This window comes from Odontomachus brunneus, unplaced genomic scaffold (assembly GCF_010583005.1).
Source record: "Odontomachus brunneus isolate Ranch 3 - 2012 unplaced genomic scaffold, Obru_v1 Obru_scaffold_013, whole genome shotgun sequence".
Classification (NCBI taxonomy): domain Eukaryota; kingdom Metazoa; phylum Arthropoda; class Insecta; order Hymenoptera; family Formicidae; genus Odontomachus; species Odontomachus brunneus.
In genome coordinates this window covers 3,174,926-3,202,297 of record NW_022639463.1, presented here as the reverse complement: position 1 = coordinate 3,202,297, position 27,372 = coordinate 3,174,926, and the positions used below count along the sequence as shown (strand labels likewise).

Genomic DNA, 27,372 nt, shown 5'->3' with positions numbered 1-27,372 from the left:
AATTCACCTATTGCTATAAAAAGAAAACTTAATGGTTATATCTATTGCTATACAAAGAAAACCTAATGATTACAATCAAAGTATGAGAGTCAAAACATCAAGAAAAATATAACAAGGTCTACATAATATGTGGTCCCTTGACAGGCTAGAAGAACAGAACACTGTATGCAATGTGTTAAATTAAAATTTTAATCAGTGTTTTTTTTCAGCAATTTTTAATAAAAATCTGTTTTCCACGCTATAGAAAATTTTATATAACGTCGTCTCGCTCGGAAGATATATAATTGGAAGCCGACGCCAGAGTAGAGTGCCTCTCGATATTTTCACTAAGAATGAAGTCAAATTCAAATTGCTAAAAAAATCTGTCATTAAAGAATGACGACGCAAGTTACAGAATATATATTCGCTGAAAGGTTCTCACGCGGGTTTACCCTTTCCCTTCCAGGTGCCACATACAGAGATTAATGTATATTTATAAATTACATGATAATATAATGGAAATGACTAGGAGTGGATACGCAACGACAGGCAATCAAGTCATATACACATACGTCTATAATTATCTAAAATCGTAATACACATTTTTTTGTCGTTTTTTCTTCTTTTCGAATGACATCCAACTTAATTTTATGCTCCGTGTGCTTTCTTACAAACAACAAAGGGAAAATATAACTTGTTTATTTTACACGTGTGTACCGATATATTACATAATTAATGTAGTGGCCTTGGTCTTAAAAAAACGACGCAACAAGTAGTATCTAGTCATTATGATACGTTTTAATAGTATTTATCTCTAATCTCAACACACTATTTCCCTCTATAATATTATAAAAACCTCTTTGGTATTATTACACATGGTTTTTCTTAGGGGGCAGTTTGTTGTTTCAATGTTACGTCCTTCGGAGACAGGTGTGTTTACTGTACACATTTATGAAAACCTAATTTACCGTCAGATCATTGCAATGGTGATGCTGAACAGTTGAACGAACAAACATCACCGTTAAAATCGTTCCGATTAGTCCCGGAACGGTCTCCACGATGGAGGAGAGATCGCGTACTACGAAAGACGAACGACACATCGAGAGGGAAAAACACATGATCATGTCTTTCTTTTCATATCATTCGGCAGCGCAACATTGAAACAAGATTGCACACAAAAAATACACTTTCCGTTTTAGATATATTATATCAAAATGGATCATTGGATTTTTAAATGCCACGATACACAGTCCGATACTATTCAATGTAAAATAGAATCGATTACATTTCTTTCTTTTTTTTTGCTTTTTTTTTGATTACCTTCGAATGGAATGAAGGACAATATTCAAATCCTGATTTTTATAATCGTGTACTATCCTCCTCTTTAGAAAATTAGTGCATACATGTAGCTACGGCATAATTTTCAAGATTGGAAACGTTACATAATCTCTCGTAGAAATATAACATACAGAGCGCAGAGAGTTCATTCGTCATTTTCAACATTAATTAGTGCGTGTGTATGAATGAATCAAAGCGATGAATGAACACTGCCTTGTTCTGTACTGTAGTCATTAATTTTTTTTCTTTTTCTCATCGCGTTGATATGCGACGATCATGCGACGCGTTTTTACTCGATCATCCTAATCGAAGCAAGTATATAAGTAGTGCAATATGATTTATTCGTAAAATAAGACTGTATACACGCTTCGTTCGTTTGCGTGTGTTTTGAAATTTCCAAATCCGTATATTCTGTTTTTCCTTGAAAAGACAGCTTATATCCTATTTGTACCCATCAGAAATGCTTAACTCTTTTTTTTGTTGTTACTTCTATTATCGACCCTTTATGTACGCACATACACACATATGTAAGTGATGTATGTATGTATGTATGCATATATGTATATATATACATATACACATACATATACACAGAGTGTTCCAACATTATTGCGACACCTGTTAATGGCAGATACTTGAGGACATTTTGAGTTGAAGATCACAATATGTTGCGCGAAAAAGTGTCGAAATATAATAGTTGTTAAGGCTGTGTTCCGATATTTACTGCCAGTATTGAAAATGTATAGTTCATGTCACATATACTGTAAATTTTCAATACTGACAGTAATTTCAAAACGCATCCTATATGAGATGTTTTTAAAGAAGACCAATCAGATTGACAAAAATTGGCGCTCAGACACGGTTTATTGCCGATTATTTGATAGCTTTTGACATTTTACTACAAATTGCAATGGAAAAGTTATTCACATGATGAATAAGTCAAATACACGGAAAAATGTTGATGACGTTATATCTAAAATGATATTAATATTAGTAGAAATAATTGAGGTGCCAAGACATACTTTCAGTACGGTTCGATCAATCGTATCTGAGTGCGTAAATTTTTTTATCACTGGATTACACTATTATTCTCGAAGGTTTCTCACTTGAAAATCTCTTATTTTAACTTTATTTTCGACATTTTCTTTGTAAATCCTATAAACTTATTAGGATTTTCTAATCCTATAAACTCTTATTAGGATTTTCATCTGGGTTTGTCATTAAAAATTTGCCGTTAACAGATCTTACGATATTGGACACTCTGTGTATATATATATATATACACGATCGCATATTTTTGCAATAAAAAAGAAAATTATCTCAATGTGATTTCTTTACCCATAAAAATAGGTTCAACGTTTCTTTACAGACAACAGATCTTTGTAAAGAAAGAGAACTTAACACAGTAAGTTTTTTCTTTTCTTACTTTACTCCTACGTATTCCTACGTACTTGCGAATTGAGGGAACTTTGTGCTTTTATTAAGTTTCTTCTTCTCTTTTAAGTTAATTATACACTGGGCCATTGAGATCCCAAGGCGGGGAAATTGGATAAGTTACTTTCCCCACTGTTGTGTGGAAGCGATCGAGCTCTATATAAAAATGACCAATTCGTCGAGTTAATAAAAGTTCCGAATAAAGACTTTCATATTGAACTTCTCTTTCTCTCTCTTTCTCTCTCTTACGTTGTCGAATTAAAAATAAATTTCTCAGTTTTCTTTGGTATACCTCGATCTGACCTGACTCTAAGACTAGATGAAAATATATCCTTAATATAACTTGCACAGTACCGGAAAATACATTATCAATGACTTTCCATTTTCCAATAGACACGAGATAGTTACATATATGCATTCCGGCGAACTGTGCGGAAACCGCAGAGGCGTCGGTGTTGCCTTTAATTGCAGACCTCTTACAAAATTAATACTACGTCTGAGAAGTCGAATTGCAAGTAGTGAATACCCTCAAGCGCCTATAATAAACTTCGAGTACAAAGACGGGTAATCTTAATCCGATCGATCGACGCACTCATTCACTCTCTCTTTCTCACTTTCAGACGGAACTGTTCTCAGTTTTCGATGATCCGCAGTCAGAGTAGGTCTTACTATACAGTAACTCCAAGAGAAAGAACAAAACACCAATCGTTACTAATTCTTTCACACGTTATTATTCTTCATTACTTCCGTACATCTCTTTCATAATGATGCGAAAACGTTGCATTCAAGGATATACGAAGTGACTTTGTATTAACTAGACGCACACACTTAATATTATCTCTCTCTCTCTCTCTCTCTTTCGCTCTCACTCTCACTCGTTCTTTTTTTATTCTGGGCTAGACACAGTTTGTTGCGGTTGACTATCCTCGTCCTTAACAACCTCGGCCTGAATAGCCTTCGTCAGAACATTGGCGTCCTTCAGAGATATCACTTGGAGTACCTGGTGTTCCCCGGCGGCGTTAATCATGGTCATAGGATGGCCCTGTATAGTGACTGCCTCGATGGTCTCGCCGTTGCCAGGCTCGACCTTGGGCACCTGAACCATTGGCGCGACGACCTGCATCGTGCCATCGCTCTGAATATTGGCCACCATAGTTTGATACATACCGGCAGACACCGGTACGGTGATCACTCCCGATACCGAGACAGGATATCCTGCAACAGACAAACGAACGTCCTATCTGCTCTGCCTGCGATTTCAGGCGTGTAGTTGATTCGGCCTGCTTGCTGTATTGCAAACTGGAGAATAAGTGTGATAAGTATGTATTCAATTATATACTCACAATTGCGACAATGTTCAAGTAGCTGCTTGTAAAGCGCTAAAGCGATATGTCTGTATATATGCGCACGCGCGTACGTATATAATAAAATATCGTGTTGTTCGCATCACATTTATTAAAAATGATCTCTCACTAAGAGAGAAAGATCTTGGGCTTCTATAGTGAAACGATCATCCTACCAGTTTACGATACAGTCGAATGTTTAAATTTAAACGTTACTACACTGAGAAAAATTTCTGGTAATAATTATCCAGCCTGTGTTATAATTACTACATTTAGTAAAATAGTATCAACTAAATATTAGAGGTGAATATTACTATATGAAAGTTAATGTTACTAACAATTTTGTAATTATTATCAAACATTGATAACATTTATCATTATTGGTTACTATTTACCAAATGGTATGATAAAACGTATTTGATAAGTATTATCAAACTTTTTTTTTCAGTATAGTACTTCATAGCAGCGCGTTACACGACTTGGAGGTCGAACAGTTCACAAAGCTAACAACTGATATCGATTTAATTAACACGTCCGGCACCACCGTTTATCTGAAAAATCGTCCACCACAAACTCCACCACCGCTCTGTATCTTCTTTTGTGTATAAAATAAATGTATTCAACATAAAATATACATGATTTGTTTATGATGTGTGACGCGTGGTAGCGAACGTGTTAACAGGGTGTGTTGAGTATATGTATACGCTACTGAGCAAAAATAATACTTACTACGATTATAACAATAAATTTTCTGATACACTCTTTTAACTTATTTTAAAAAATAATCATAAGTTTCACATTCTATTTTACAAATATCTATAAGGGACAGTAAGTGTTTAAACTGCTTGCGATAAAACTTCAAGTTAAACTATAAATTTGTGCGACACTCTTGAAAGAGAAAACAAGTGTAAAAGTGTAGCAAACTAACGTGTTACCCCAAGCAGCTTGAACAAAGGCCGCTAAATATAATATAATATACAAAATAATAAAACATCAACAAAAAATACTCTATGTACAGCAAGTTTATTTTCCTTTGTTTAGTCAAAATCAATAACCAATCCTCGGTGATAAGGCAAATGATCTTGGTGAGACAGTTTCTTTCGTTATCGTGATACAATCGCTTTCCGCGATTAACTGATAGTCAAATTTAAGAATCCAGGGGCAATACGTCCTCATTGTGACATAACATGTATTCATGTTACTTATAATTCATATAAAATTGTTCATGTGAGAATTTCTTTACGTATTATAAATAATTCTCTTTTGTGTGTTATGTGCTCAGTGTCAGTGTTGGAAAAACTATATAGTTCACGTTGCAAAATATAACGCGGATAAATACAAATGCACATTCAAAATTATTCATCCAGATGTCACACGTTACAAAATGCATTTTATACAACATGTACTATATGTATATGTGATTATAAAATCGTATATATGGAATATTCCACTTTTGATAAATTCTTTTGTAATACTATTTTTTGGACAATTTGAAGTCGAATTTTTTTTAGCGAAATGTCGAGACATTCATAATTTTTTAATCATAAACCATTGCAGTAGAAAAAATTTTCACGAAATAGATTTCAGGTAACAGAATAGTTACTAAAATTAGCGTTCTTTAGCTCTAATATTTTGCAATTTAGTGAATAATTGTTTACAACTGCCTGATTGCAACACTATTGATATTATAAGCTTAACAATTTTATAAAATCACTTCCTTTGACTTCCTTTTCCCTCGTTGAGAAAACATCGTCCTTAAATTGTATAAAAAATATGCCACTACAAATGCAGAAGTGAAACATTCTGTATACATGAATATATCACATAAATAAATGCTATTTTCTCTATCTCTCTTTTCTATTTTGATTTCGTTTTATATGCGATCGTTTTGGCAAAATATTTATTACCGTAATTAATATCACATGTGAACATATCGAATGATACATTATTTATCGACCATATGAATTTTAATACTTCTAACGAGATATAAAACGTCCATATAAGTAAAAATATTTAGCTTTAACTTTTTCCTTGTATGCTACTTGCATTCTTTTCTGATAACAACAGTATGTACCGTGGATTCTTAAAAACAGGGTTTAGATAAAGCTGTGCATATATCTCCATAATAAAATTGCTAGATATATGTATATATACAATACGAAACGGTACGTAGAAACTAATTCACTTTCTACTTCATTATATAAAACAGTACGACATATAGAGACACAATTCCCTGATTGGAGCACAGCGTACAGCATGCAAAGTAACAAAAAGAACTTGTGGGCAATTAAAAAAAAAAACGAATCACTGTTCGAGTAGCTCCTGGCCGGCGACGGTGCAGAGCCTATAGAAAACTGTTTTACCGTGTCCGTCTTCCCCGGTAAGGATGATTTGGCCGTCTTGACTTAACGTTGCTTCTGTAACGCTATTCAGATCAACGGCTACACTAGCACCTTCCGCGCTACCGGTCACTTCTGCTAGTGTTTGCACTTCTCCTTGACTCGTGTGAATCTAAATACAGTGTTGAAATAAGACTTCACGCGACAACTTTATTTTATACTTCACTTATACTTCACTTATATTTCATTTAGAATAAGACAGACGACAAGACTTTACATTTATAAGAAACTCTACACTAATATCTCGAATTGTTTGAAGGGAAAACTCACGGTAGCAACTCCTTGAACTTGAGCTGTCGTACCATCTGGTAACGTAATGATTGGATTACTAGGATCCATTTGTATAATAGAAACTGTACCATCCGGATTGGTTATTGTCTGCAATACAGCTGTTGGATATTGGGCCGTCATCTAAAAAACAATTATCAATCACTCGTTATGTCATATCAAGATCTATTTTAGCAAACGATACGAAAAATAACTAAACTTGTGCTTCTTAAACTATTGTAACTCAAAATATACCAACACATTTTGTGTGCATAAATTAATCATAAAAACAATAACAATAGAATGCAAATATAACTCAAATAAGGGAAACCAACTGTACAAACGAAAATATGAATCGCATTTGTTTTCTCGTTTTTTAGGGGAAAATATATTGCAAATTGTTAATTCGTTTTGTATGAAACATAGAAACAACATGATTAATAAAAACGATACATTATTAAATATCGAGTCCGAAAAAATTTAGCGTCTAAAAAACATACAGTAAGAATATCGCAAATCTCTACAATGAGTCCAATTTAAGATTTCCGTCATGTTGTTTCATTCTTCAGATCTACTCTATCTTTTCGCGATTATTGCAATTCTCTTTATCAAAACATAAAAAAATATACAAAAGAGAGCCGATAAAACAGCTTAGAGATTTTTTTATGCATACTCCATCCACTCCCACCTGAGTGGCAGTGGCAAGAGTTGTGGGAGATGTTGCAATGATTTGCGCCGGCGAAGAGTTTCCCTTAGATGAATCCGTGCTGTTGAGGCGAACAACTCCCACCGTCTGTTGCTGTTGTTGCGACTGTCCACTTTGTCCTTGATTCGACGAATGCGACTGATGTGACGAAGAATGGGGTGTAGATTGTTGTAACATAACGTTCGACTTGTCATCCTCTTCACTGAACGCCGGCAGAAGATCTTCTCTTCCGTGGAATTTATAACAATTTATTACAATTTGCCGTAACGCGTGGGTCCACGAGATCTGCAATTAATTGAGAAATAATCGTCCAAATTTTCGTCAGCACGTCTCAACGTTGTAAGATTGGATTCAGACGTTCGCGACGATCGTTAAGTTACCTTTTGCTTGTCATCTTCTGACCGCGCATCCATCCGCACGTTCGCCCAAGGCAGCTCTTTAGGCCACCAAGGCGGTCGCGTGCTGTCTCTGCCCCAGCCGGGTTTACCTCGACCAGTCGAATATTTCAACATCAGCGGAATAAACGCTCTAAGTTGCGCCTGTGTCATCTTTTCCACCGGTGTTGGTATACCGTCGATTATCAGAGGCGGTAACTCGTATAGAGACGGATCGTCCTGTACGGGCGGCGGTGCTTGTTGCGCCAACGCGCTCTCCAACTCCTCCATGATAACGTTCCTTAGATTTTTCACAACGTCTTCTAATGGCTTTGCCCCGAAAACTTTGTAACTACTATTTGGCTTACCCGGAGTAGCCACTAACACTACCGCCTGTTGTCCAACTCGTGTTGCAAACTCGTCGATAGTTTGCTGTAATTGGTAAATAATTAAAAGGTAAATCGTTAAGTGATATTGCAAGACGATATTCTTGGAGAAACTTTTTACCTGCATAAGGCGTTCAGAATAAGTAATAAGTCAGTAATCTGCAAGACTTACAACACAAACATGTTCTTCCTTGCCATTTATGTACTTACTCTTTCTGAGCGCTCTATAATCACTACTATTAACACGTTAAGCGCCATGTCGGTCACCGACGATGAGCTTTCTATTCATTAATGACCGGTAATATAAGATGTAAATAAGTTGGCGGTATCGTGTAGTATAAACCAAAAAGTAAACAGAATAGGCTTGGTGCTTAACATATTAATTGATATCATTACGCTTTTCTCCGTTCCAGGTCACTAGTAAAACTCCTACAGTCAAAATATCAGAAATGTAGAGTGCTTTCCAACAACAAAACACAGCCATACATGGTGTGAGACTGTGTTATACAGTGTGGCCATGTAGCTGGAACGCTATTTAGCTTTTTTATTTTACCGTCAGAGTGCAGTCCCTTTACATAACTTGTTATTATTTCTCCAGTGTATATGCACAGTGAATATGGTGTACATCCATTTGTAAATAAAGATCGCCAAAAGATACTTTTGTTGTAAAAGTCAATATTTTTTAACAAAAATTTCTTATAAATTAGTTTATTTATCATATATACAGAAAACTAATAAAAAACTGATTGTATAATGTAAATTAAGTTGTTATGAAAAAGTAATGAAATTAAATTAATATATTTTCTGTAATATTGTTTTTGTTTTAAATTATCTTTTACCGGAGTATCACTCTATAGAAAAATAAATGATACCAAATATAAAAATGTTAGTATCAATGGAGTGACACAATACAACGACACAATCAAACATAGCTTTTTGGCTGTGATCATGATTGTGTCAACTTGTGTCACAATTGGGTCGCACGTTGTGTTACACAGAGTCTGTGTATATTGCTGGAAAGCACACGTAATAACGTGGTACACTCTAGATTATGTGATTGCACACTGTTAATTGATTGCACACTGTTAGTTGAAAGAGAACATGTGCAATACTTACTCTAAATATACTTACTCTAAGCTTCCTGAGAAGCCTATTTTGCTGTCTTTTTCTGATACTGGGATTAGTTTCGAAACTGTGAGGACGTTTTCGTTTCTTGGCTGACACAATGGCAGCTGCTGCGGCAACACCAACAGGTCCTAAAGATATTTTATTATTGGAGAAATGTTTCGATCGTGGTAATTCCTAAGCATCTCGATATGTCAATAAAATGAAAGATGAAAGAAACGAAAGAAGAGAGAGTGAGTTTTGAAAGTGTCACCGTAATTGATGGTAATGATATGGATGTACCTTGGCGCTTATCTGTGCAGTGAAAAAATTAATTTCAATGAGTCATATCGACATATCGAACATTCACACGTACTTCTAGAGCATTCAGACGAGGATGCGCAAGCAACAATATGATATTTCACGGACAAACACATGAATCTTATGTACAAGGTATAATCATATGCAAGCATTAATAACAAAATCAAATTAAAGACACAGCACACAAACATTATGAAATGCATACAATATTAATGAGTTTGATAAATAATCGTTACACAATTGCAATAATTTATGCCAAACACTGGCAACTTACTGCGATACAAAAATGAAAGAGTAACGAAAAGGAAATATGAGATTAGTGAGCTACAAATTATTCTTCAGCTATAAGATTTTAAATATTCCAAATATATGTGAAAAATACCTTCAGTGATAATTGAACACCCAAAATTGGACATCACAATCACACATTTACTTGTTAACATCATCTCATCTGATGTATACAATAGACAGAATTATAGCATCATGATATTCAACAAATCGATTGAATCCGAAATGAATCCAAATTGTAAAATTAATCACCGATAATACCGATCATATACGCTAGTTATGACAAGAATCCGGTACAAGAACACGGACGTGCAGACGCGTCGAAAATCTGTTTTGGCGTTTATCTGCTCAAGCGTTTGTTTTGATACATCTCATTAGAATTTCTCGACAAACCTACCCTCAAGCTCCTTCGATCAGAGTGTCGCATTCGACGCAAGTAAATATGGATGAGTAAACAAAAAATGAGAAAGCAAAAAAATGGAAATCACCATTAATGTGTTTGTATTGCCAACCTGCAGCGGCGAGTTGCGCTGTTACATCATCGTCCATAGCAGCCGAAAGGAGATCTCCTTCCTCGTACGTCTCTGAGCCGCTACTTGGATCGTCATCGTCGTCGTCTGAGATTCGGTCCATCGCGCCGGTCTCTGTACTGGACAGAGAAACCATCTTTTTCTGTTCGTCACCCGTCTTGACTGTTTATATATTGCAGTTACCCGTGAGAAAGCGAAGTCGATCTGCTAGTCCCAGCTTTTTCTACATCACCTTAGCCTGAAATAACAAAGTGAGCTTCAGCAAAGTGAGCGTTAAGGACAATCGAGTTGAGTTTTGATCAACCGCGATCGCGGTCTACACGATTGTTCGTCCTTTAAAAATATCGTGATAAAAATCGCGGGAAACGATGTGAGAGATCACTCATGGTATATTGTATTACTAGCTTTTACTTTGCAAAATAGAATGACTTAATTAATCTCTTTGTCCAGATAATGCAAAAAATATAACGCAGATATGTGCATGCGTGCATATAAATATGTATATATATACACATATATATATAATAATGTGTGTATAATATATATACACATGTATTATATATATATGTAACATATATGATACATAATACATATATACATACATACATACATGCATACATACATACATCATATATATATATATATATATATATATATATATATATATATATGTATATATATAGTAACAATTATCGAGCCCAACGTGTAAAAAATTTCTTCTTTCAGTGAAATTGGTAGAAAATATCGCCAAATTATCGGCGGCAGAACGAGCGATATTTCACTAATTAAAAGTTCGCAGACCGTGCACTTTTTTATAAACGTCCGATGATCGCGATATTTATACCACGCGCTGCGGGAAAATGTCGCGAGTCGACACGACGACGCGCACAGTGTGTAAGCACGTGTTTTGGCTCGAGGATATACGTTTGTATATACATTTCGCGTAATTGACGAGAAGACAGCTCGCGTCTGCGGGCGACGGTCCGTCTTCCTCTTGGGCTTGCACGGTGTAGAGCACACATCCTCTTGCTGATCGTGGTGGTGTGGCGTGACCGCGGCTGCACACCCAGCCGAGAGACACGTTAGTGGAAATACGAATATTACGTGTGAGCGTAGCTCGTTATCGTAAACATAACTAATTACAACACAGAGATAACGACGACAGGATAACGAAAGAGGCAACGGCAATGTGGATGCCGATGGAGATGAAGACTACCAAGACGATGACGACAGCGCGGACGGTACGAGGGACGACCGTAACAGCAGCCGCCGCGTCTTTCGTGCTCCTCGCGGCATCTCACTCTCCCGTACGTAATGAAATGACAGGCGGCAGCAACGACAACGACGATGACGAGAAGACAACGCGCGATAATAAAGAACGCGCATAAGGGGGGCTACAAAAAGAGAGAGAGAAAGAGAGAGAGAGAGAGAGACAGAACGCCCGCCGTCCCGAGCGAGAAGAACGGCACGCTCGCTCGCGGCAGAGAGGGAGACGGGGGATATGCGCGTTTATTCGGGCCGATACTTTGGGGGGGCAATGAAAATGCGCAGGGCACACGCAAAAGAGAGACCACCACCTCCGGGTAGCCGCGGAGCTGCTCACGACGACTGCTCGGTAACGCGGTAGCCGATGGAGCAGGCCCAGTGAAAATCGCGAGTTGCGTACGCACCTTGGTGTGTCCCGCGGAGTGGATCAGGGAGGGCTCTCGCACAGGGCTCTTCGCGTCTGCGGGGAGGCCGCCGCCTCGGCTACGCTCTCGCACCACGCCCCGCGCTGATGACGGTCGCGCGAACGCTTATCATCACCGGGCGGTACCAGCGACGACGATCGCGACGCTCTTTCCCGACAGAGCGTTTATCTCAGGATGCGTGACGCGCGACAACGCTAGCCGCCATAGCCGGTATTCGGCGGCGGGCGTATCGATCGGTACCGAGCGGGCCTCCATCACCACCACAACAAACGCGACCGCGGACCGGCCATCTTGGCGAGCACGAGCCTGCGCGATGCACGCCCGCCCGAGCAGACGATGCGAAATTGCCGCTATTTTGCGAACGCGCTACACGCTACGGCGGAGCGACGTCGGACGGTGGTTACTTACGTGTCGAGTGTGCGCGGCCGCCGCGTCGGTACTCACCGTTCCCTCGTGGAAATCCGTGAAACGGCAGCAGCGATCCGGGAGAACGCCAACGCCATATACATGTATACAGGCCGAGGGTAGCGCGATTGGCGGGAGCCCGTGGGGCACGCGTCATGGCGGACCGACTACGGCCGTGGCCATTGGTCGGTGGGACACGTGACTACCGTCCGCGGCGCGACTGAACGTAAAGTCGGCCTGACATAACCTATGCGTACCGCTTCCGTTCGACTAACCGCCACCGCAACGTATCTCATCCCGTTGCCGTCTGTGCGAGCTCGAGGATCCTCCGATGGCGCGCCGGTAATCGCCTCATTTCTCTCATTCTACCGGAGATTCTGTCGGTATGTTGTGTGAGACGTCAAGTTGTTTGCGGTGTAAATGCTCGCGCGTTTACGAGTGCGTTCGGAGAAAGCACGCAATTAACGCTATTTAGCGTTCTCGTGTCGTTCCATCTTTGTTCTATATCTAAGGAGCAGTTAAGATAGCATGACGCGGCAGTGTCGGTAATGTGCTCCCCGAATGTGGTTACCTTATATGTGTCATCATTGTTTGCCCACGTCTCTCTATCTCTCCACTTCGATTACTCGAAATAGTATTTCCTAATGTAACGTGGTACTATTTGGGCGAAACTCCGCTTTCTCATCAGGAATTTTAAAAACTGGTCGTGGTTATGATTACGAAATACAAGCAACATTTTTCAATTGGATGTAATTGAAAATCAATTTTCGAAGCTGCACTCGCGTCACTTTCGAAATACATGGTTCCTACAAGTGATAGATTTGTTCCTTATGGTAATGTTTTTCACAAATTTATAGTAAAACTGAAAATAAGCTGGATAAAGCTAAACTCAATTGTTTACATTCTAAGATGTATATCTGGAGAAAAGAAATATTGGCTGCATTCAACAGAGAAAGCTGCTTTGTAACTGTTATAAAATTTATGAATCTGACAGATATTTGCTTTTAGATTCAGTCAACATTAAAAGCATACAATCAGATTCGTGAATTTTGTAACAGTTGCAAAGCACCATTCTCTGCTGAACGCAGTCATTAATTTATCCCATAGTTTACCATGTTTAAAATGATATTTAAGACGATAAGATTACACTCAATCTGAAATTTAAAATCAATCATCATTATTGATTCGCATTGATTTTTATTGAGATTCAGGCGAAGCCTTATGAGATGTTATCGTTTTGTCATCATCTTAAACAGGGAATCCAGTTACATCATAGAAACATATGCTCTCTGACCGTTAGAAAATACATTTCATCTTATATTTTCATTCTTTTTTCCTTCTTGCAATTGTTACATCTACAGTATAAAAGTATTAATAACTAAGTGTGTATATATATATATATATATATGTATATATGTATATATATATATATATATATATATATATATATAAAATAATGTTATAAACTGACATAAAGCAGCTTTACATATCACATCTGAAACAGAGTAAGTTAACTATAAATAGTAGTAAATAGCTGGTCACATTTCAGTGACTGCTTGAAAAATTAGTTGGGAGACAAATTTTTATGGGGTTTCTTTGTCGTGTTTGTCTCATTCATATTGTCACATTAAATAAAAGAACAGAATCCTACGATAAGCTCTATGTCATTCTAATATCATGAGAGATTCTTCACTAACTATTAATATAAACCTTCCTTTACGTCGTTTTAAATACAGTCTACTGTACACATATTATAAATGTGATTTTCTGTCATAGTTCCTCTGGCAATTTATAAACAACATCTTCATAAATCCTTTCTCAATCGGTGTGGAGGAAATTGATGTTGAGAATACTCGTTATCAGCTACTAAGCCCATGGCTTTCTTTTGCTGCACAACTTTCCGTACCAGCCTTTATTGCAGAGGCATGTATTGTCCGTCTGGCAGGTTCCGTTTCTGCACGCCGCCGTACACGTGGATCGCTGCGACGAGCGTCTACCGATCTCGCAATGATCTCCTTTGAATCCCAACGGGCATCTGCATATGTTATTTCCCTTACACTTGCCGCCGTTTACGCACGGTATGAAGCATTTGGCTGAAAAGGTACAGGAGTGACAGGCATTCTTCAAACTTCAAAACTCGAGAGAGACTTTAAACGTACAAGAGAATCTTGATGATATGATCATTCATACTTACAAAATTCACAGCGCGTGCCGAAATAACCCTTGGGACACTCGCAGATATCCTTCTGTACGCATTTCCCACCATTCAGACACTTTTGATCACAAATACCTGAAATCATTCGATACTATGATCGCCGGCGACACTGAGAGGCTCGCGTATCATCGTGTGTGTACTTTTTCTCAAATTTTTAATTTTTAATTCAAAGTTGTTGACTCGCTGCGCAACTTTTGACTGATGACGTCAGAAGTGAGAAAATGCATGCTTAAAATTCCTACAAAGTACCTCGAAATAAAAAAATATATTGTTAGTTCATTTTGCGGCTGTTTATTGACAAGCACGGGAAAAGGATAGTTTTCGGAGCATTCTACAAGTGTGCTCAAGCAATCTCAAGTATTCTCCCACATAAATTTATAAATGGCGCACAAGAATTTTGGCTATGCGTTTTCTCGCTTTTGACAACACCAATCGCGACGAGGGATCAGGATTGAATACTCTTTTAATTTTACAGGAAAATGTTGCAAATTGGACGACTGGGGACGCGACTGACCAGCACGTCAACAACATCAGCTACATGTACGTCTAAAAAGACACTCGACACAATAATCAGGGTAGATCATGCTGGCGAATTGGGAGCCGACAGGATCTATGCCGGACAAATGGCTGTCCTAGGTAAAATCGCTCGAAAGCGGCTGAGCTGAATTAAGAAGCCATGGTACGTGGACGACTCAATCGTGCCACAAGTGGCGGTGAAACACCGGAGTAGTGTGCATCTCAAGATCTCCTGTATATTTCTACAGAGAGGAACTTTAGGCACACAGATACACTGATTAATGAAAAGCCATTGAACACCCGAGTTAGCCCGATTGCGAGTCGCCTGTGTTCCACGGCTCGATGAATCTCCACCGGTTGTGAACACCCTCAATCTGACTATTTCACGCGAATGCAGGTAGAACGCAGGTCGGACCGACTATACAGCACATGTGGGACCAAGAGAAGCGGCACCGCGCCAAGTTCGAGGAGCTGATCCGAAAGTACCGTGTGAGACCCACCGTTCTCACTCCACTTTGGAACGTCGCCGGCTTCGTTCTGGGCGCCGGTACCGCTCTCATGGGCGAGAAAGCGGCGATGGCGTGCACCGTGGCCGTAGAAACAGTGATCGTTGAGCACTACAACGACCAGCTGCGCACGCTGATGGAAAGCAAAGAGCACGTGAGCGAGGAGATACTCGAGACGATCAAACAGTTTCGCGATGAGGAGCAGGAACATCATGATACCGGCATCGACCACGGCGCTGAGCAGGCGCCGTTTTACCAGGCTTTAACGAATCTCATCAAGTTCGGCTGTAAAACAGCCATATCCGTGTCCAAGGTGATATAAGGATGCATTTCTAGACGACGCAGCTTAGTAGTTTGTACGAGTATATTGTAATTTGTACATGGGTGATGAGTTATTTTCTGTAACTGCGATGAGTCAATTTGAAGAGACTCCTCTGATTTTATTATAGTTATTTCTTTTAAATATATGATATTTTCAGCTCTCTTGGAGAAATAAGTCATTAGAATTCCAAATAACGAATTTATGTAATATGAGATATTCTTAATTCTTTTTAGGAATTGCAGTTACAAGATCATGTAATGAAAATTAATAAAAGGAACTGTGCTGTAGTAAATCTCTCTCAAATGGATCGTTATAGTAATAACAGCTAGCTGATATGTAAAGACGGAAATTGAGAGAACTTATAATATTATTTGTAGTATTATACTACTAAAATTTTGCCTAAAGAAAGTTGAAAATTCAGTATTTGTTAAGATACTGGTGTGTTGCTGCAGTGGACAAATAATTAAATAAACGTGACCAGCGCACCCCCGGACCATATTAGTAATTAAACTGATCGAGAAATACGCCTAAGCAGGACATTTCGATAACACTCTAAATAAGTGGTATGTTTATCTCAGATCGATACTTTCTTACGTCATTAATTTGTTTTCCGTTTGTTATACCTCCTTCACAATAGGGTCCTTGATATCCTGGCGGACACGAGCATATACCTGGCGCCGTACAATTGCCTCCGTTCATGCAGTTCGGATAACAGAGCGCTTTCTTGCAAGCCGGTGGGCCTAGATAGCCGTCCGGGCACAGACCAGAATTAGCCTCTGCAAAAGTAGAATCAAAGTTAGGAGAAAACGGACATTGAAGTATTTGCACGCACAATCTCACGCGTATTTAGCATATTCAATTATCTTGATACGCAATTAAAAAGAAAGAACATTTTAGAGATAGCAAACATGACCTCATGCTGATCCGATAAGATTACGTTATTTTAATGTATGCAATTTTACGCAGATTGAGTCATTTTTTGCGAAATTTTTTGGAAAGCGCGTAAATAGGATCAATAAGATCATGTATAGGTACAGCAAGAAAATAATTTCAAAAACCTCTCTACATAGTTGTATATAGAGAGATCCCACTTCATAAACTTCTGTTAGCATGTACGAAATCATTCATACAATCGCGGATCGTGTGATGAACGCTTAATAACAATTTCGTGTTTGTATCGATCGATGCGCCGTATTACAAGTAATCACGATGATAGATATATCGCAAGCACGATCATGAAGCGTTGGAGCGTCATATTTTCCGTTACGCCCGCGTCTGAATTCGAATGGCTAAAAATAATTTGCGTGTTACGTCGATCGATATCTGCCGACGCTCTTTTCACGCGGATTTGCGTAGCGAATTCTAGTCATTTTCAAACGCGCACTACGACAATTCTTCATGAAAACAATCATGCAAAACAATCAATTAGTAAAACGGAAATGTTCCAAACAAATTATTACGATAATATGCGAACTTTCTCGAATTGGCTTGACAATTGGCAATTTGAATGCACAGGGATTGAAAGAACTGAGGATAACGTAAAAGAGGCAGAACTGGTTCGTGCTTCAAATTAAGTAGACAATTAGACGCTCAATTGATAATTCGCCGGCGAACAACGATTCGAGGAAGAGGCGGCGAGTCGAATAATGCTGCAAACGCCAGAAAAGGACGAAACTGATATCGTCGCGGGAAATACGACGAAACAGAAGTGGCATGTTCGCAGGAACGTTTGAGTGAAAAAGGTCTGAGTATCTTTTCCCTGATTTTTTTAACATCAATGACACGGCTGATCTTTCTCGAGTCACCGAATGTGTCGTGAAAAATAATAAATGACGTGTTTAGTAAATAAGCGACGTATTTATTGCTTAACGCTCAAGATGGCAAAAAGCGATTAAGTCCTCTGTCGACTTTTTCCACAAGTTAGTAACGCAATTATATGAACGGACAGGTGCGTTTCAAAATAGCATCAATCCGAGTCCCCGAGGGAGAAGAGCTTGTTCGTTTCGTCGTACAAAAGATACGCTTCACAAAGGCGACCCGTATCCCTGCCTAACGAGTAACAAGGGATTCGAGCAGGTGTGCAAACACGACTTCGAAATGTGTCATTAGAGCTGCACCCCACCACGTGAGAGTGCAAACATTCCGTTACGGCAATGTTCGGTAATTCGTCAAATTTCTCATTTCTCTAAACCGTGGTCAAATTATTTCCTTAATGTGACTTGTGATTTACAGCAATTGCCGAGACGTTAACGAATCATTGATGATTGAACTCCAAGACTCTAAGAAATCGAGCTTCAAAGTCGCCAATAGAAATTTACGGCTGAAACAGTTTTAAAATCTTTAAGATCTTGCTTTAACAAGCTTCATTTTAAGAAATAAGTACATTAAGAAAAAAGCGGTTAGATTGAAAAAATCGGCGGTCACCGGCCATCAAAAAAATACTGGATCTATTCAACAAAATACATGTTAATGCAACAATAAATTGCGTTGATATAGTAGATTTCAACGCAACTTATTGTTACATTAACATGTATTTTGTTGAATAGATCCAATATTTTTTTGATGGCCGGTGACCGCCGATTTTTTCAATCCAACCGCTTTTTTTCTCAATGTACTTATATCTTAAAATAAAGCTTGTTAAAGCTTATATTTCTTTGATGGCCGGTGACCGCCAATTTTGTTAATCCAACCGCTTTTTTTTCTTAGTGTACCAATGTACTTAAGTACTAAGAGCACTGATCTTAGAGAATTGGCTTTAAGAAGCTAATTCTGGACATTATATAGAGGTCTTAAGAACCTAACTCTGGACATTATTATATAGGGTATATGACAATTATTGACATATCTGTTGTGTATGCGGATGAAATTTATTAAACTGGACACAAAATTCCTCTACTATTTCGCAGATAATCACATAAAATTTTGGGTTATTAATCAAAGAAAATTGGTGAGTGATCACGCTTGTACATTAGAATAAACTGAACAGAAGAGTCCTGTGTCATTTCGCAAATAACTATGCATATTTTATTACTATGCATAGTTATTAATTAAAGAGGATCGCTGCATTATCGCGCACAACCATGCACTGATCTTCTTTAATTAATAACTAAAAATCTATATGATCATTTGCAGAATAATGGAGGACCTTCTTGCTTAGATTGATCTGATGTACAAGCACACGGCGGCAGGCGTCGCCAATACAGCTTATCTATCGTATCTCGCGCGATCATTCACCAATAACCAATTCACCTCCTTAATCAATAACTTGAAACTTTATGTGGTTCTTCGCAGAATGGAAGAGGAATTTTTTGTTCAGTTCGATGAGTTTTTCTACCTGCGCACAACGGATATATCAATAATTGTCAGATATCCTATATATACACAGGGGAGATTCAGCCTAAACGCGAAGACCCGAACACGAGAATGCCACATAGATGGTGAACAAGATAGACAAGCTTTGCGTGATTGTATTCATAGCGGGATCGCGCAGTTGACCTGTCACCACATTATAGTCGACTAAATAACTTATAACTCTGTGGGTACGAGCAAAGACCCCCCGCTTGACTGTTATAATAGTCAACGGCCGAAGAAAGGTCCTCTGGAGGATTTCATGCCCATAAATCCGACTAACACGTGGATTTCCAGGGAAACCGAGTTGGAGATTTGACATGTCTGTTTCACACCTATCGTCAAAGACCTGTCGTTTTTCTTCGCGCCACACAATAGACAGATAATCCCTCGTTACATAGCGGTATCGAAAGCCGGTGCGCACTCGCACGCCAGGTACGTACATGCTACGCTATCGATTAAATGAAAAAGAAGAAGCAGTCGGAACGTGAGCCATGTGCGAACCGGATTTCGCGAACACGCTACGTTCTTTCCCTCTCTCTCTCTCTCTCTCTCTTTCTCTTTCTTGCTTGCTTGCTCGCTCGCTCTTCCCTTCTCTCTTTTTCTCGCGAGCAAAACGGCGCGTTAACGTGCGTGCGCGCACCAAGGCTGAGATTCTGAGACTGTGTCTCTCCGTCTGAGACGGAGAACATGTAGCGGAAAATTGGGCGACTAATTTAACCGCCGATGCAGAACCGTACGCGCAATTAAAGGAAGAGTGGACAGAGACGCACTCACCGCGTACGGTGCATTCTTTCCTGAGGCTGAGCACAAGAGGCGTCCCGTTTAAAGGCTTTCCCTTGCGTGTCTCGATCATCAGACCGATCCCAAATTGCGCTATGCCGGAACTGTTACCAGTGCAAGGCAGCAGAACGCTGAACTCTGCAACGAGAAAACGTTTCGTGCGTGTTCCTTGATCTCTCTCTTTCTCTCTCACACACATATACATACACTTAGTATAATTCAATTTCATGATGAATCGCTTTAAATTGCGAGTTATTATATTTGTTATTTGCAATTAATTATTATTATGATCAGTGCCTCCTACATCCTTTACCTTTCGGTTTCTTAGGCACTCGTCCTTGCGTCTTGATTGTGATGGATGGAGTCTTCAGGATGGTCTCGTCGTACGACTTCAATTGGTAAAAGTTGTAATGATACTTTTTTATTCCAGACTTCCACGTGAAGTTGACGTATGACACCTCGCTCGGGATGATCGGCACCTTATTCTCGAATTCCGGATCCAATAGGTAAGACAGCACTCTGCCTTCGGTGATGGCATAGATTTCCATTGCCAGTCCTGCGCTCGTGATAAAAATGACGGTTCAATTATTACACGGTCTCAATTGGTATTACACATTAGCTACATTTTCAGACGTCGAGGACAGTTGTCCAAGGTGGATCTGACGTGTTTTTCCCGATAATACCTTAAGCTGACCGACATTTGCAGAGCCGATCGACGCCTTCAATTGGCGCTTCCTCATTCACTGATCTTTAATATGGAAAACAAGCAGAAAATTAAATCGCAACCCGTCTCACACACAGGACTCACCGCTGAACATCTTGATCTGCTGCTGGTCGATCCAAAGAGAGATGTCACCGGACAGCTTATGACCATTGCCGGAGCGATGTTGGTGCCGGGCGATCACCGGACGATCCGCGAGCAGGACCAACGCCGCCGCGATCAGGGCGACCGCGACCGAGAGCGTAATTGGCCGCGACGTGTCGCCGCTCAGTGCCATCGCCGTCCCCGCCGAGGCCGCTACCGCCAGGTGTTGCACGCTCCGCGAGGAAGTTCTTCTTTCTTGCGGCCGAATGCGCGCGTAACGCACGACGACGACGACGGTGACGAAGACAATCCGGTCTTCCCGATGTGCGCGCCTACGTACGCGTCGTATGGCCCGCTCTTGGCCGCGCGAGTATGTATATGCGAACGTGCGTGCGTGCGTGTACACGTTGTATATGTGTGCGTCGTGTGCGTGTGTCCCGTGTGTGCGCGGCGTGTGAGCCCTGCAATTCGACGCGATTCAAAATCGGGGATTTCGCAACACCGCGATTCGGCGCGCTGCACCGAAGCACGTTAAGTCCGGAGGAGGTCGGTGATTTCAACGCACGCGGTAAAAACGAAGGATGCGCAGGCACGGAGACCACGACACAGACGATGCGCGCGAGCCGCGTCGCTCCGGCGGACTGACTGACTGACTGACTGACTGACTGACTGACTCTCAATGAGAGGAAGGCCCGCGGCAGCCCGCTGCGAGCAGCGAGACCTCTCCGAGAGCGAGATAGACATCTTGCAGACGCGCTTCGGGCCGTCCCGTGCGGGCTGGCGCGCTAAGGGATAAGGCTGTGTACACAATGCATGATCGCCGCAGGATCGCCGCGGGCCCCACAGCCTCTCGCCGAGTTATCGCGTGTGAAGAGCTGCGCAGAGGTGGTAAACTATCAAGAGCCAGCTGAAAAGCACAGATCTCCAACGAGATCAATGCGTCGATCAATTAGAAAAGATTTTAATCTGAGAGCTATTGTGACGCGTCAGACGGTAGATAGTCAGTCAGTGGTTAACATACAATAAGAATCCAAACAACGAGATTGGAAGTGAACGAAAAATCTGTTGAAAAAACTTGATTCCTTATATCGAATACTAATCGCTTGAGAGAGATAAGCTCTCTCCAGTTTATTCCACCTCACATGCAGCTTGAACGTTAACGTTGCACGTTAGATTAGTGGACGCTCACACGTGTTAGAAACCGCGAGGAAGTAAATGACAGTTTCTCAAATTGTGACTCATGACTGGTTCACCGAGTGAACAATCTTCTCATGATGAAGATTGGTCATTCGATCACCGTAGAAGTAAGCTTCCACGATGATTCCAGTTTACTCCACCTCGCATTTATTCGCAGCGCGTACGATTCAACGATCAATTTCTCCGAGTTTTTAACACGCTATCGCGCAATCTAATCGTGAAAAATGCGGGACTTTCGGCTGGAAGCGTTTTGTGCGAGAGAAGACCAAGAGAATCATTTGTGCAAACACATGAATATCAGAATTCGCGAATTAGCGAAGAAGGTGAAGCAAAATCTTGCTGGAAAGAACCAGTTCTTTGACGTCTATCGTTCGATCGTCGGTCCTTTGTCCTTTCTCTCTCTCTTTCTCTCTCTCTTTCTCTCTCTCATGTCCCCTCTCTCTCTCTTTCTTTTCGATCATTTTTCCTTTCTCTCGCTTTTTATGTTCTACTGATAAATGAATTTTACTTCCGTGTCGTCTCGCGTCTGCATCATTATTACGTCCGACTCGCTACGAGCACTTAATTCGCTATAAACGTTCTCGTGCGATGTACTCTTGCCACAAAGTAGCTTTCGGTTTGCTTCCATTGAGCTCGTTATTCGAGAGAGAGAGAAAAGGGAGAGAGAGCAAGAATCTTTCTCTGTCGAATGATAAAACTCATGGCATAAAAGAAGTCGCGCTAATTTACAGTTATATCGTCGCGCTTAATATGCATTTGTCGACAAACACAGCTGAATCGGATCTATTTGTAGAGATTGATCTACCTATCGCTGGCTCGAAGAGATCTTCGATAAATAGCCGATATAATAGTATCCATTGTATCCCCCCAACGGTCGAGGGATGGGCCACCTAACAAGTGACTCATTGTTACTCCGTGCGGCTGAGTTCTGTCTTTCGTTATTTTTCCGCTTTATCTTTCCCCGTGTGCGTAGTTACACGCGAGATTTTGTTCTCCAACAAGATTCCGAATCGTCGCGTATCTTCACACGCAATCCGAGAAATACTCGAGGAGTAATGTTCGTGATACATCGATAGACACTTTCTGCGGAATGTAGAAGAGAGCAACGAAGAATGTCTGCACTGCACGATTTCACGTATCTCTTGCGCGGCAACCTCGCCAGAGTAGCCGGCGAATGAATTCAATTAGGATCGCGGAGGTTGTGCAAAAACATTCGATCAGGAATAAACCAGCGCTGTCTAGCTCTGCTCGCAGATGGTCTACGGCTCGTTGCCTGCCCGCTTCATGTATCGCATGTAGCACGCGTAGATCGTGCTCGGCAGAGCGTCTTATTACTCGAAACTAATTTCTCACGTTATTGCGATCGTTTTGTTTAACCAAGTGCGGTACTTTGTTAACCACGCGATATGCCATGAAATTAAGAATGCCACGCGCGTAATCTCTATTAATAGGCCGTATCTTTTTCTAATCCGACATAATTATTATATAATAATATATTCAATATTATATAATATATATTTTTCATTATGATTATGTATATAATTATTATATAATATATAATTATCGCGTTATTAATTTCTGGAGTCACTTTTGTATTTATCAAATCCCGATTCTATGAAGCAAGTAGAATGTCGTTTCCTTCGGGTTACATGCTGTGTGATGTTACAAACCGCGTTATCGCGATTCAAGTATTTTTATCGACACGATATCTCGAAACTAGGCGAGATCATCGCAGAGTTACAATTTGATGCAAGCGTTTTCGCGCCAAGCGACTCGTGTAGATCGCAGTTACAGTAATTTTGCAACGAACGATCGTGCGATTGCATCCTGCTCAGTCAGTCAATCGGTCTGCCTGCCTGTCTGTCTCTTCGTTTATTCGTTCGCGGCACGTAACCACGACGAGCGGAGTGAAAGAACGAAGAGGCGAGTAGCTCGCAGGAGCAAGAGCACGGGCACAAAAAACCCGTCTGGCATAATCGCGTTATCGGTCACATCTCGCTCGATTTCTGTCCGGTCAGTGGATCACACGCAGCCCGGCGAGAACAATGTAAGCGGAGAGATGAGAACGGAGTGAGATTCTCGAGTGCGATTCCTCGATGGATTTCCTTCGTTTATTTCCCTTTTTTTCCATTTTTTTTCCTTACTTTTATTGACATGGGAGTTATGCGGACAAACGTCGGGACGCGCGCATATTCAATGCGATCGTTTCGTGAATGGGTAACTTAAGAGTTAAGACGTATCGCTTGAATTATCGTACAACGCAGTGATCCGATCCCGATAGTACTTGCTGCTTTGCGAGAAGATGAGACGATCTACAGGGTGGTCCGTCCGATCGATAAGCGGACCGCTCGTGTACGCAGACGGAAATGCTCGCGACGGCGGCTTTAGGCCAGTTCGTGCCTGTTCCTTTCTCTCTTTTTTTTTTTCCTCGTTTTCCCGATGTTCGCGCCGATCGCTGAAAATGCGTACACGTGGATGGACGGAGCGCCCTGCACATACTATTTCTAGACTCTGCGGTTCTCTCCCTTCGTAGAAAAGTTACTTAAAGCGTTTCGTGTTGATGCCGATGCGAGAATGCACGAATATATATGCGGAATACTTCTCTACATCCCCCCGCGTGTAATATAACGGTGAAAAACGCATCGTTACATCGTCGTAGTATTATCGAGGTAATAATATAATATATGTATGTATGTGTGTGTGTATACATATGTGTATGTATATATATATATGTGTGTGTATACATATATGTATACCGAAGAATTCGCAGAATATAAGCGGGCACACGCCGAGCGAATTTCAACATCGAAATCCCGCTCCGGGGTCGACTCTTTTCATAGCAAGTCCCATAGTGACACTCACGATTTTCTTTTTCTTTTTAAGTAACAATCGATGGTTATTAACCTTCCGGTACTGTATTCATCGTATCCGATATTATCGAGGATCTGTCCTGCGCGCAGAAATCGTGAAGAGTTTCGCGCGATCAATCGAATCGTGAAATCGTCGTGCATGATTCGTACAAAAATTTCGGCAAACAATAGATGTTATTTGCAAAGCAACATTCGCGATGTGAGCGAATGCGTTATCGCGCTGAATATCGTATTGCAACCTAGACTCCTATGTCATATACATCAAGACGCAATATCATATTCCCCGTGGCGATCGACAAGTAAATGTTGGTAATCTGACTCGGGTCAAAGCTATTGATAAGAAACGCATACGCGACCCACAATCGAGTTATTAACTGCGATCAACTGTATTCTCGACGGTCGTCAACGTTCGTCGACGGTCGTACCGGAAGGATCAAAGTCTCTGACAATGCGAGAGGTGCGAGAGCTACTCTCTCCTTAATCAATTATCACTTAACGGTAAGAATAAGGCGCTACGATCGACGAAGTTGATCAAACTATAATCGAATGAACACATTTCGTATATTAAGAAATAATAGAGATTCTAAAAGTTTGCTATAAAAAGAGTCCAGGTTGCGCCTCCCTTTCTCGGGGGATGACGTGTGCTTGTTGTACAGTGGACATTTCTCTTTGTTTTTTTTTTTGTCTTTTTTGGTAGCAATAAGTCACGAATCGCATTCCTCTTCGCTAACACAACATTACAATATCAAGCAGAGTAACGATTAGACTGTTCGTCTCGCCCTTCTGACGAGGAGGTGAACGGAAATACTTCGGGAACTTAGTCGAGGGATCGACGGCTGCCATAAAATACATATTGTTACAGATACGATCATAAAAACGCAAAGAATTTCACTATACATAAAGTACAAAACTATAAAAAGAAAAAGAAATACAAAAGGATATATTAGCGTACGAGAGCACGACGGCCTGTTCGTGCGAAATTATTGGAAGTTTTATGTATATATATATATATAACATTAAGATCAACGTAGTCCAACTGATGGTTTATATAACATGCAAAAGTGAACGAACTCCGCTATAGCTAGTAAATACTGAGGCTAGCACTAATAAAAAACAAAAGATAATATTCTAAAATATGAAACGCGCTCGTGTTTTGTGTGTATTTTATATATGTGTATATGTGTGTGTGTGTTGTATGTGACTTGGACATCGAGATTCCTAGTGACATGTGTATTTGTTCTCATAAACTTCGTCATGATTATTGCCAATTGAATTGATCGTGTATATCCAGTTATTAATAAATAAAAAATACAAAGTTACAATGCTACGTACTGTACACGAAAGTGTACATGATTGTTGATGTCTCAATAATCAGATCTAAGATTGCGCGCTTGGTTGCATCCGCGATAAGTAGATTGGCGCAGAGGAGCTGTTATATCTGTCGAACGAAATGAAAAGTACACACTTCTGTGAGACGCTTTCTACTACCAATCAAAGAAAAATAACAGATCCTTCCGCGTCCAACCGATATCATCGCCTTTTTTCACATCACACATTAATATCGCACATTATAACGTTCAACGCACACAAATGTTAGGTGCACATCAGATCTATAGATCGCGGTCAATCATATCAAATAAGCAAATAAGTAAACAATTTCTCCAAAAATAAACGAATCAATATTGAGTGTAGCATTATCTGTTGAGATACGCAATGTTTAGCGTTGTCGCAACCGCCTGTGAGTTCATCGCTCTGTCCAATTAACGCAAGTTCTTAACGTTAATATACAATAACATCGTAATGGACGTGTAATAATGTAAAAATGCTCATTTATCGTCGCAATGAGTAGTAGCAAATGTTATGCAATTAAAAAAAGAGGATTAATGACTGTGGTGGAACAAGAAACTTTAAGTAGGCTCAATTTAAGTCGTTATCGAGCGACTGTCTAGCACGCATTCGCAGCACCCACTCTAATCTTTTTATTCGACTCCAAATTGATATGATCAAAACCAATTCTAGAAATAAATAAAAAAAAAAAAAAATATATATATATATATATATATATATATATATATATATATATATATATCTTCAATAGCAACGAATGACGAGCATTGCGGCATCATCTACGTGTGTTCCTTCATCAGATTAAATAATTAAACCGCGACTATCGTTATCAATTTAAGCTGTATTAAAGCGTACATAGTGATTCGTAAAAATATTCCAGTGATTTTAAATTTAAATA

The 27,372-nt window shown here is 40.1% G+C and overlaps 3 protein-coding genes and 1 long non-coding RNA gene across 28 annotated transcripts; 2 read left to right on the top strand and 2 right to left on the bottom strand.

Annotated features, from left to right (window-relative positions):
• Window positions 1-537: 537 nt before the first annotated feature.
• On the bottom strand, window positions 538-12,737 carry LOC116841131 (DNA-binding protein P3A2). 21 transcript variants are annotated; one of them, XM_032808712.1, is made up of 9 exons: window positions 12,605-12,737; window positions 10,653-10,707; window positions 10,428-10,588; window positions 9,343-9,482; window positions 7,847-8,272; window positions 7,434-7,751; window positions 6,764-6,904; window positions 6,458-6,605; window positions 538-3,966 (listed from the first exon to the last, which is right to left on the bottom strand). In XM_032808712.1, the coding sequence occupies exons 3-9, from the start codon at window positions 10,570-10,572 to the stop codon at window positions 3,638-3,640; spliced, it is 1,647 nt and encodes a 548-aa protein (XP_032664603.1). In that variant the 5' UTR covers window positions 10,573-10,588; window positions 10,653-10,707; window positions 12,605-12,737; the 3' UTR covers window positions 538-3,637. The 21 variants fall into 21 exon arrangements, with proteins under 21 accessions (XP_032664603.1, XP_032664609.1, XP_032664607.1 ...); XM_032808718.1 differs by having other exon boundaries at window positions 10,428-10,583; XM_032808716.1 differs by lacking the exon at window positions 12,605-12,737 and adding an exon at window positions 12,569-12,590.
• LOC116841135 (5-demethoxyubiquinone hydroxylase, mitochondrial) lies at window positions 11,631-16,416 on the top strand. Of its 5 annotated transcripts, XM_032808727.1 has the most exons (4): window positions 14,520-14,666; window positions 14,771-14,912; window positions 15,256-15,416; window positions 15,694-16,416. In XM_032808727.1, the coding sequence occupies exons 3-4, from the start codon at window positions 15,260-15,262 to the stop codon at window positions 16,122-16,124; spliced, it is 588 nt and encodes a 195-aa protein (XP_032664618.1). In that variant the 5' UTR covers window positions 14,520-14,666; window positions 14,771-14,912; window positions 15,256-15,259; the 3' UTR covers window positions 16,125-16,416. The 5 variants fall into 5 exon arrangements, with proteins under 5 accessions (XP_032664621.1, XP_032664617.1, XP_032664616.1 ...); XM_032808730.1 differs by lacking the exons at window positions 14,520-14,666; window positions 14,771-14,912 and adding an exon at window positions 11,631-11,776; XM_032808726.1 differs by lacking the exons at window positions 14,520-14,666; window positions 14,771-14,912 and adding an exon at window positions 12,757-12,907.
• Window positions 13,300-21,291, bottom strand: LOC116841133 (protein shifted-like). Its single transcript, XM_032808724.1, has 6 exons — window positions 21,064-21,291; window positions 20,569-20,811; window positions 20,250-20,393; window positions 16,748-16,900; window positions 14,760-14,855; window positions 13,300-14,658 (listed from the first exon to the last, which is right to left on the bottom strand). The coding sequence occupies exons 1-6, from the start codon at window positions 21,251-21,253 to the stop codon at window positions 14,432-14,434; spliced, it is 1,053 nt and encodes a 350-aa protein (XP_032664615.1). The 5' UTR covers window positions 21,254-21,291; the 3' UTR covers window positions 13,300-14,431.
• Window positions 18,707-26,449, top strand: LOC116841137. Its single transcript, XR_004377503.1, has 3 exons — window positions 18,707-19,907; window positions 20,686-20,761; window positions 20,887-26,449. It is a non-coding gene; the product is annotated as an uncharacterized LOC116841137 (long non-coding RNA).
• Window positions 26,450-27,372: the final 923 nt, after the last annotated feature.